At 34.3% G+C, this 12,147-nt stretch overlaps 1 protein-coding gene across 1 annotated transcript in view; it reads left to right on the top strand.

Annotated features, from left to right (window-relative positions):
* The first annotated feature begins 6,683 nt into the window (after positions 1-6,683).
* Positions 6,684-12,147, top strand: part of LOC149781833 (uncharacterized) — a 50,780-nt gene continuing 45,316 nt past the window's right edge. The window contains exons 1-3 of the mRNA XM_089934793.1: positions 6,684-6,785; positions 8,170-8,310; positions 8,859-9,047. Coding sequence (XP_089790919.1) covers positions 8,210-8,310; positions 8,859-9,047 — 290 coding nt within the window. The 5' untranslated portion in view covers positions 6,684-6,785; positions 8,170-8,209. The remainder of the gene's footprint in view (positions 6,786-8,169; positions 8,311-8,858; positions 9,048-12,147) is intronic.

Here is a 12,147-nt window from a genome sequence, read left to right as displayed (position 1 = left end):
TTTAGTGTAAGCACATTTTAGTGTAAGCACATTTCAGTGCCTCTTAGAGATCTCCATACATAGGCTTCCATATATATGTTATAAACAACTGCCATTTGTGTGGCCAGTATATAGTGCTATCTGAAAGGGAATATCTTTGCTAGTAAAAATGCTTGCTGGAAGCTCCTATGATATTATGACATGTCCTGCATAATAGATGAATCCCATATAGCCATGCAGAGACAAGAGAACATTTCAAATTCCCCCAGTATGCAAGTAGCTACCAAATTTCTCTATAATACAAGTAGCTACTGAATTCCTTCAGTATGAAAGTAGCTGTCAAATTCTTCTAGTATGCAAGTAGCTGTCAATTTCTTCAAGTATGCAAGTAGCTGTCAAATTCTTCTAGTATGCAAGTAGCTGTCAAGTTCCTCTAGTATGCAGGTAGGTGTCAAATTCCTCTAGTATGCAAGTAGTTGTCAAATTCCTCTAGTATGCAAGTAGCTGTCAAATTCCTCTAGTATGCAAGTAGCTACCAAATTCCCCCAGTAATCAAGTAGCTTCCAAATTCCTCTTGTATGAAGGTAGCTGTCAGATTCCTCTAGTATGCAAGTAGCTACCAAATTCCTCTAGTATGCAAGTAGCTACCAAATTCCCCTAGTATGCAAGTAGCTACCAAATTCCCCCAGTATGCATGTAGCTGCCAAATTCCCCACTGTCTTTGCAAATAAAATCACAGAATCCAAATTAATTTTTGTAAACAAAAACAAAGAACAAAACAATCCCAAGTAGCTTACATCGCAGTAACAATGATTGCCAATTTTAAAGTCCAACACAGAGTCAAATCTATTTATACAACTAACCCCTGACTCTCAGCTTAATGTAGAAGTAAGTACAAATGTTACTGTTTATCATTTTATACTTTAGAAAGAAGCTATATGTAATAAATATTGAATTTGATATCTTTAAATATGCAAATACCAAAGTGGAATTTTTCGTAGACAGCTGTATTGGGATAATGTTAGTGGTATAGTGGAATACTATTACATAGTGGTGTAGTGGGGTACAATTACGTAGTGGGATACTATTACATAGTGGTGTAGTGGGATACTATTACATAGTGGTATAGTGGGGTACAATTACATAGTGGGATACTATTACATAGGGGTGTAGTGGGATTCTATTACATAGTGGTATAGTGGAATACTATTACATAGTGGTGTAGTGGGGTACAATTACATAGTGGGATACTATTACATACTGGTGTAGTGGGATACTATTACATTGTGGCATAGTGGGATACTATTACATAGTGGGATACCATTGCATAGTGGTGTAGTGGGGTACAATTACATAGTGGGATACTATTACATAGTGGTGTAGTGGGATACTATTACATAGTGGTGTAGTGGGATACTATTACATAGTGGTATAGTGGGATAAAATTACATGGTGGTGTAGTGGGGTACAATTACATAGTGGGATACTATTACATAGTGGTGTAGTGGGATACTATTACATAGTGGTGTAGTGGGGTACAATTACATAGTGGGATACTATTACATAGTGGTGTAGTGGGATACTATTACATAGTGGTATAGTGGGATACTATTACATAGTGGTATAGTGGGATACTATTACATAGTGGCATAGTGGGGTACAATTACATAGTGGGATACTATTACACAGTGGTGTAGTGGGATACTATTACATAGTGGTATAGTGGGATCCTATTACATAGTGGTATAGTGGGATACTTTTATGTATTGGGATAACTTTCTAGTGTGTTCAAATCCTAATAAATCGTACCTAATCTAAAGTATCTTCAAAGATGAACTCACACTGAAAGTTGTATTAAAGGTTTTATGGCATTTTTTGAGAGACTGGACTGGAAACAAAGCAACAGGCCATGGGTTACAAATTTTACTTCAGGACATGCATAAGTGCCTCTTTGCTCACAGTGTACTGGTGCCAAAATACACACAGATAACCACACTGTAATATTCACATTCTAAAGAATAAATGGTTACCTTTAAACCAGTATCGAGAATGCCTTAATCTAACTCTTATATCACCACCAAATGAGAGACTATAAATAGAGTAAGTTCATGGGTACTGATGCAGAAGTAATAATTGTGGCCAAAGCCCTGCTCAGATATCCATTGTGGCCAACACAGTGGCCATCTTGAAACTCATGCTATTGCTACCCCTCCAGAATGGATGGTCATATCAGTATGGGGTTTTCATTAGGGGTCACATGTTCAGTGGATATGAACTTCTAAGAGAGTGACAGGTGTAAGGTGAGGTTGTTTGCATTTGCAACATGTACAGTGGAGAGAATGGTTGCATACCTGTACGTTACTTTCATGTACTGTGGCTGAAAGTTTTTGGATATTGTACTTGTGGAAATTGTACATGATCTAAGCACACAGCTAACCAAACTGGCTGCTCTCGTTTTCTGGAAATATCAGCCTGAATTAGTCTAAAGTAAACTATTTTTAGCACTTATTAACATAGGGAAAACCGATTTTGTCAGACCAGACAATACCAGCTTCTGAAAGTGCAATGAATGAATTGCAAAATATATAAAATGTTGAAAAAATGTTATTGTTTTTTTTTTACAATTTAGAAAGTGAAAATGACCAAGCAGAGTTAGCAGTTTTTGGATGCACATCTGAATCAAAGCCAAGCTGTATATTCTACAACCTAATTTACATCCATCAATCATAAGCAAAATAAATGGAATTAAAAGTACTTTTAACAATATCTAAGACATAAAGGTCTTTTTTACAAATAGCCAGTGAGGAAAATTAGGGAAATTCTTTAAAAATATGACCCAATGCAACAACAAAAAAATGTAGAGCACCACCTAAAATGACTTCTGATGATATCTAGCTGGTACTAGATTGAAATATGCCAGTCTGAGGAGTAGCAATAACAAAAGTTTCAAAACAGCCACCATGGAAGCCATATTGAAAATGTTGTTATTGCTGCTTCTCAATGGATTGCCAAATCAACATGGATTTCTAAAAGACTTCTTATGATATCTTGTCTACTCTAAACTAAAATGGTGCTGATCTGACTTCTACTATGGCTGCATGGTAGACATTTTGAAAATCGTGCTATTTCTATTACTCTTTGATGGTTGGTCTTGTCCAATGACGTTTTCACCAAACGACTCCTTATGATGTCTAGATGATCTTAAATGAAAATGGTTTTTGTCTTACATCCAATATGATCTTGATAATACTAACAAAATACAAGATGGGTTAAACACTCAGCAGTCACAAACACAAAATACTTTTATCTTGATTTTCTCTTAATTCTTTTTTGGACTCTTCCCACCAAGGCTCTCTCACATTCAATCAAACTTCTTGTTGCTGTTACCTTTCTGTAATGGCCACCATCCAGCTGTTTTCTAAACTAAAAGTCTTATTTCTTCAAGACATTTTGCTTCATTTAATCAGCTTCCAAGTTATTAAACTGTAAAAATTGTTCTGTTCCTTCATTGTCTGGTAAAGAGAGGTTGCATATTACCCAGGTGGTTCCTCACTGTGACAAACCTCAATTGCCATTATAAAAAAAATCACATATACATTATTCCCTCACTATGATGTTGTTAATGGTTACCTTATATGTTATACATATCACATTCCTCACAGCTCATACTTTTTCAGAATATATTGCTGTCATTATACTGCTTTGACCTCTGGGTCATCTAAACCTTAGTACATCATCTTTTATGCATATTATTAGTGAAGCATCTTGACTGGATGCTACCATACTTCTCTCATCACAAATTGAAATCAATCAAACAAAGAGAAAAGAACCAGACTGTGTATGACATCTCAGATGCACCTTATGGTGATGGCATTGGTATATTGTCAAATCTGTTGCAAGGAACTTTATAATATCCTCACTGTGCTCGTTCTCAGCAATTTAATAATTCCTGATATTTTCTTCCTATGCATCAGGTAAAGTTTTCAGTTTTTGCCTTGAATCCAAGACAAGACCTGAGCAGATGCAATCTCAGTTAACTAAGTTAGCTAAGCATACAATTTTCTTGGGTGGCATTTTGCTAACAAATTTACACTGTTGTGGCAGTGGTATTACCTACCAAAGGGAGGTAACCCACTGAGGATGATGGTACTATGTTAAATAATGAAATAGGATCCATTACCATACACACCTTATAAAACAGATCACCTTATAATGAGGTGCCTTATAGTGATGGAGCACTGTGCACACAATTAGAAACCCATATCAACCACTGCAGTTCAGAAGAGCAGAGACCAGATTTACCACTGCATGATGGGCCATCAGATCAGGATTTATGCTATTTGCAACAGAAAATAAGGCAGAAATAGAAATGTATTCTTATAAATGCCCCACCAGCCCCACTCCTATGACTTTCCTGACCTAAAAGCAAAACATGACCATGAGATGGATGGATAGACAAACCAATGAAGAGACAAGTATGGGTACATGTATATCCCTTGTATACCCACTTTCATATTCATTGCAAAGTAAAAACAAATAAAAATAATTACACACACACACACATACATACATACATACATACATACAGACAGACCCTAAATAACTCAGTATGACAAGAAACTCTTTATTTTAACTCTGCTGATCTTAGACCAGAAGACCTTATGCCACTTCATTGAAATGTTCATCTTCTGATCCATCCAAGTTTGTTATCAATGATCCTGAACTTCTGGATGATTCTTCCCAAGGTCTGTTTGGTCAGACATGGCCATTACAGCAGCCATTTTCAAAATCTTATTACCGGTACTACTCTTTTTGAATGGATAATCACATCATTTTATTCAAAGACTTTGTATGATTTCTATATGGTCCTAAATGAAAACAGTTCCACTTGGACATCCAATATGGCCACCAAAGTGGCCATCTTGAAAATCTTATTATTGCTACTCCTCATCAGTGGATGGTCATATTAGCCTGTGGTTCTTATTAGAAGACTTCTTATATGACTTGGTTGGTCCTAATTGAAAATGGTGCTAATCTGATGACCAGTACTACTATGACTATCTTGAAAAAAAATCTTGTTATCATCCATCCTGAATTTGAAGTCATTTCAACATTGGGTTTCACTAGAAGACTTCTTTTGTGTCTAGTTGGTCCAGAATGAAGTAGTACATCACAGACATCCAGTATGGCAACTATAGCAGCCATCTTGAAAATCTTGTCAACCTCAATGCATGGTCATGTCAGCCTGTCACCAAATGACTTCTTATGAAGTCTAGTTGGTTCTCATTGAAAATGGTGCTGATCTGAAATTCAAAATTGCCATGACATAAGCTATCTTTAATGTCTTGTTATTGGTACTCTTGAACAGAAAGTCATCATTGGGTTTTCTTATGTTGGTTAGGTGTCTTATACAACAATTGTGCAGATAGGATATCCAATGTGGTTGCCACAGTGCCCATCTTCAAACTTGTATTGCTGCTTCTCCTAGAATGGAAGGTATATCAAAATTGTGTTTTTCACCAGAAGACCTCTTATGATGTCTAGTTTCCCGTTATGAAAATGGTGTTAATGGTGCTGCTGATCTGACATCCAGTACAGCCATCATGGTCATAATGAAAATCTTGTTATTTCTTCTTCTCCTAAATGGGAAATCATAATGATGTAGAGTTTTAATCAGAAGACACCTTTTGATATCTAGTTGGTCTTGAATACAAACAGTCTGACCTCAAATTCGACAGCCACAATGAACATATTGAAAATCGTTTCACTAATTCATTAGTTTATCCTAAATGAAAATGGTGTATCTTTTACATCCATTGTAACTACTACAGTGGCTAATTTGAAAATCATTCTCAAGCATTTCAAAAATGGTTTCAAAATTCAGCAATTAAAAAGTAGAAATGGTCATTTAAATTCCTGGAAATATCTATTTGGACATCAGTCCCTTCAAGTGCCTCATGATTTTGTGAGGATTTATCAAAGTCCAAATCTATCATATTTTTAGTGGTCTCATAACTTATTTTTCTTCTAATTCTTTTAGGATTTAATTAATTTAAAAAATAATTTAAATCACTTGATTAGAGAAAATAAATTAATAATTCAACTAAAGAATAAAAGAACTTAATTATTTAAATCATTTGCTTTGTTGATTTTAGTGAACATTTGTAAGTTGTGCTTACAAGTCAACCACATTTTCATGTTTGATCTGCATTTTCACATAAGAAATAACTGTTCTTTGCATTATTGATCAGAAAGTTACTGAATTTCACTTATTCTTCCCTTATTTTGCTTATCTTCTTTTAACGAATTTCAAGAATAATAAAACTGAGACTAAACGCTTAAATTAATTGACAAAATTGCAAATAATCATTAAAATCATTTTAAATGTTCTGACTGATAACATAAATATAAAGCACAATGTTTCATCTAATAGACACTGCTCGATGACAACGACGATGATGATGATGATTTTAAAAAATTATTATTATTATTATTATTATTATTATTATTATTATTGGTATTCTTGTTGTTGTTGCTTTACTGTTCTTATTGATTGGTCATATGGTTTTGTTATTTATTGTGGAAATATTGCCGTATACGGTAAATCGTAGTTACAGCTTCTCTGTCGCACACGAGCGGAATACGTGTTGATAATTTTTTGTACCACTTAGCAGGTGCCCGGATGTTGTCATTGGTTTCAACATGGCGAAAGTCTGTTCGTTTCTACTGCACAACACATCGGCTAGCACTGTTTCCATGAAGAAACAATGACTCTTTAATACATATAGCTGATCATAATACTTTTAGTAAGTTTGAAAATAGTTATTGAATTGAAATCACTGCAGTAGTCTCTGTGGAAAAATGTAGAGAACTATACTGTACAGATATAATCCATAAGCAGATCAGCGCCAAGGGACATGATGAAGCATAAAAAAATAAGTGCTATATAATCATGACTTTTTCACTTTAGGAAACGTACTAAACATTTTCTTTGCAATATGTATCAGTCAGAAAATTTAAATATTAGGTTGATATTTGGCTTTCAACTGCACAGAAGAATATATAGACGACCGAGAAAAAAATATGTTCTTTGCCAATAAAAATATTGAATTTACATTTGTAGTGAAGAAAGATGATATTTATATTTTAATGTGAATCAGAACTTTCTCATACATTTTATATTCACTCAGTGTGTGGTTTGTTGCAAAATTTGTACATATTTGAGTGTCACAATATTTTGTTACATTGGAGGTGTACCAGCTTTTGCATACATACTTTTGATTTCTTAGAATGAATAACGTGATTTGATGCTTTTAGCACAGGATGTTTTAAGTGTTCTTGTTTGAGTATGGATCACCACAACATGAATTAATTTACCTTGTTTAAAAGGAAATATAACAAGACAAGTAACACCAGATTCTTTAACTGATGTGCCACAACCATTTTGAGAAGAGAATATGGCAACTAAAAATTGAAATGTTGTTCAAAAGCATATGTCAGATATTTCATTATACTTTACCTAAAATAAAAAATAATTAAAAACGAGGAATATCAGATGTTGTTGACAAGTACATATTCTTAGCAGCTGCACAATTCCGTGCAGAGATAAACCCATGTATGTCATGTCATGATAGATGCATTCATGTCAGTTTTATATTTAGCATTTTATTTATAGCAGAGCTCTAGATATGCAAACAAACTGACAAAAATGCATTATGATATTGTTACATACAATCAAATTATGCAAACTAGTTTGATTTGAGGCATTTAATCCAGTATTATGTGCTTATGTTGCTCCTACTCTAATTAGCACATTCCATGTTTTGTGATGATGTGTCTGATCAATGCAAACAGTGTGTTTGGCATAATATCAGTTTCATGTCTGAAATAATAATACTTCATCATTGTGAGAACATTAACCCAAACAGATTCATATAATTAAATCTACCCGTAATTAATCTGGATCATTAAGACTTTGATGCATGCAAAAAGGCATCATTAATACCTTGATGATTAAGGTTCTTTGCTGGAAGAATATGTTTATGTTTTGTGGTTTTCAAAATACATCCAATCTAATTTAATTCTGTTCAGGGAGTAAAGTAACCAATTTCTGAAATCTTTATCTTGAGCTCTTTTACAGTTACATAACCTTAGAGAATATTTACATTTATATTTTTTACTGTAAAACAGATAACACTACTAGAACTATGAGATTACCACTAGTAGAACCATGATGGCGGATAAGGTAGAAGAAACATTTGAGAGGTACAATCCACAGCATCCCTTACCTGATGAAATTAGAAAAATGGAAAAAGATAAAACTGTGTGCAAGTAAGTTTGATTTTGCAATTTTTGTTTGTTTGTTTATTTGTATATTTATGTACTCATTTGTTCATTCAATCATTTGCTTGTTTGTGTTTTATTATTTATATCATTACCTATCTCTCTGCCTGTCAGCCCATTCATCCATCCTTTAGTTAGATGGTAAACCAGAAACAATGTAGGATATCATTGTAACGGCAATGATGATGATAAGGAAGAGTAGGAGGATTATAAAATAATGCTACTGATACTGATACTAAATGGTCCAACAAATTTAAAAATCTAAAACTTGAAGGAGGTTAAAACAAAAATAGCCAGTGTTTGCTTCAGATGACTGGAGAATATGCTTAAATATTGTAATCTTTGCAACCATAATATCTTCCTTGTTTTGAATTATTACTCAATTTTCTCTTTGTGAGTTATTTTATGTTTGGAAAACGTACCACCAGAATTCAGTATCCCAGAACCAACAGTCTTGCATCCCCATGTCTCTGGGCATGTTTTTTGAAACTACACGTATATTACAAAAATGAGAAGAATAATGATAATAATTTCAGATACTGTGGAGTGAGCTACCTAATTCATAGTGAAATTAAGAATTTGGAGAACAGGATGAAGTCCCTGGAGAAAGAACTTGAGCGATATAAAGGTCTAGAAGATAGAGAGGCAGACCTTCAAAAGGAGGTAGAAGCACTCCAGGATCAGAGGGGAGAATATGAGATGACAATCACAGTCAAGGAGGCAGCGTATGTACATCAGTTTCCTTGTTTAACAAAACCTCTCTTGAAAGACCACCCCTTCTGCCAAAAATCATGATCTCTGAAGACAAGTGGTCTCTTATGACAAGTTATAACACTATATAATTGATAAATCTGTGTGTTGATAAGTAGCTCTCAGGACAGGTGGTCTGTCATAGGAGTTATCTTTTAAGTTAGGTTTTACTGATTTCAAATGATACTTGATTGCAAAGACAGAAACTCTTCTATAAAAAGGATAGATTTCTACCAAGGTTCAATTAGAGTGTAAGTTTGATTGGGTTATTACCTGACACATTACTTGAGACATGAAGGTTGATGCCTTATTGATTGCTTGACAGTATTAGTTTGACTGTAGAGGTAGGCTAATTAGCAAGCAGCTCCATCCACCATGAGATCAGTTTGATGTGGTTGATTACTAAGGCTGCCCTTGAAAAATCAGTGTATGTGTAACACATGCCATCTACCCTTTCTAGCTCTGATGAATTCAGTAATTGGCAAGATCTATGCATATTTATGGGGCAATCTTGCATCTGATTGGCAAAGATTGTTATCATTTCTGGAGACCATATTTCTCATCTGATTGGCAAAGATTGTTATCATTTCTGGAGACCATATTTCTCATCTGATTTTGATCAGATTCGGAATACTGCCTTCTATCATAAAGATTTTGGACACATTCGATAATGAGAGGGATCCATGCATGTTTTTGAGGTGATTTTGCATATGATTGACTGACCATGGTGAATAACAGTCCTTTCAATTGCACTGGATCCAGCAAGGGATCACGTTTGTCAGGGATTGATTAAGATAAATGTAATAAACTGACTATGAACAGTGCCAAACTAGTATCTAGCTAGTGTAAGCACTTTCAACTCTTAATGAGTCTTTTTCAAAGTCAAATGCAGAACATAGACAAGACAAACAAATAAAACAAACAAACCTTTGTCTTTGTAAAAGTTTTTCAGTTTCTCTGACAATACTGGATGCTACAGATCTTGCATAAAGAAAAACTGAACACACATGGATCAAACAAAACTTGCAAAGCAGAGAATGTAATTTATCTCATCACATATAAGATCTGTAGCATCCAGAATGTTGGAGAAACTGAAAAACTACACAAAAGGATAAACCTTCTTAGATCTGATTGGATGACAGAGAAGCTGTACAGAAGCCCAGTCTCAGAACACTTCTCCTGCCATGGCCACACTTTCGGTGATATAACACTTATAGCAATTGCTCACAACCCAAAATGGAGTTCCAAAACCAGGAAAGAAAAGGAATCTACTGGATGTGCTGCCATAGAATATTGAAACTTAGTGGTTTAAACCAAGAAGACTAGAAAAAGACAGCCATTCACAAATAAAATTACCTTGTTGCAGACGGCATGTTCTCTTTTCAATGATTCTCTAAATTTGCTTATTAGTCACCCAATAACCTATAATTACAACTATAACAATGAAATATCCCGGATATAATTTGTGTGTACATAAATTTACATAAAATAACAGATGACGCTATGGCTCATTGATTTCTTGGTCAATATAAAATATCTTTCAGCATCTGCAACAAGTCATAGTCATGTAAAGTTTTACAAAGACATCGGTTTGTCTGTTTTATTTGTTTGCCTTGTCTATGTTTTGTATTTGCATTTGAAAAAGACTCATTAAGAGTCGAAAGTGCTTAGGCTAGCTAGATACTAGTTTTGCACTGTTTGTAGTCAATTTATTACATACATATATATATATATATATATATATATATATATATATATATATATATATATATATATATATATATATATATATAAAGACCTTGGACAAGTTAGATAATGATTGATGAGATCCATGCATATTAATGAGTTGGTCTTGCATCTGATTGGCCAAGCCTATTACCATGCAGGTATCTTTGTTCCTGTTATGTTTGATTAAATTTGGAATAATATGCTTAGATCACAAGATATTGGATGAATTTGATAATGAGAGATCCATGCATGTTAATCAGGTAGCCTTGCATTTGATTGGCTAAACTTGTTTCCACTATGGAAACCAAATTTCTAATCTGGTTTCTATAAAACTTGAAATATGGGCTTTCATCATCAATATTTTTGGTTGGTTTGATATAGAATAAGAGCCACAAATGAGGTTTATCACTTTACAGACTATATTTATTATCCAGTTTTGATCAAACTTGGTTGATATGAGGCTACTTTGGTGGCCTAGTGGTCAGAGTGTCTGCCTCAGATGCAGAGGTAGCGGGTTTGACCTCAATGCTGAGTCATACCAAAGACTTATAAAAATGGTACTAACAGCTGCTTCGCAAGGCACTCAACATTTAGAGGTTAGTGTTAGGGCTGATTGGCCTGGTAACAGTCAGGATTGTGTGACTGTGTGGGACATCATACTACATATCTGCGTCATGATGCCCCAGTGCTAGGCATCACTATAAACTGCCACACTGCAGACATCATAGCAATATGACTGAAAAATTGTTAAATCTACGTTAAAATTTCAATAAAACACACACACACTGATTATTAGGCTTAATTAACCCAAGAATCTGGATGAGTACAGTTGTGGTCAACATCCATGGTTATTAATGAGGTATCTTTGTATCTGACTGGCTGTGTTAGTCAACGCAGTAACAATGCAATTTCTGATTATAATTGAAAAAATCTTGGACAACTAGGATTATGGAAATTAATTATACTGATATCTTTAGAAGAAAGTTGTATCAGGACATGGTAAAATAAGTAAAATCAATGTGCTATAAGGTTAGGCATATAGTTTACACATGTTTTGTTGTAATAATAAGACATAAGCCTGTTTAGTGAAATGACCAACTGTTTAGCTATATATGCCAGTGAGTAATATTAAGATCACTTGGTCCTGCTATTATGGGAATTGCCACTGAAATCTTTATTGAAATAATACCTATTAAAGGACACCTGTCCAAAATGGACAGAAGCCACTGTTCCACATTATCCCTCCAAATAATTCTCACTGTAAATTATTATAAGGGTTGTTGATTGGGACATGCCAAATTTAAATCCTATGCATTTGCTTCTGTAAAATGTTATCTTTCATATTAT

The sequence above is a fragment of the Sinohyriopsis cumingii genome, chromosome 15 (genome assembly GCF_028554795.1).
Source record: "Sinohyriopsis cumingii isolate HCF-2022 chromosome 15, ASM2855479v2, whole genome shotgun sequence".
NCBI lineage: Eukaryota > Metazoa > Mollusca > Bivalvia > Unionida > Unionidae > Sinohyriopsis > Sinohyriopsis cumingii.
The sequence above is the reverse complement of the archived record's forward strand: the minus strand, read 5'-3'. Positions and strand labels throughout refer to the sequence as shown.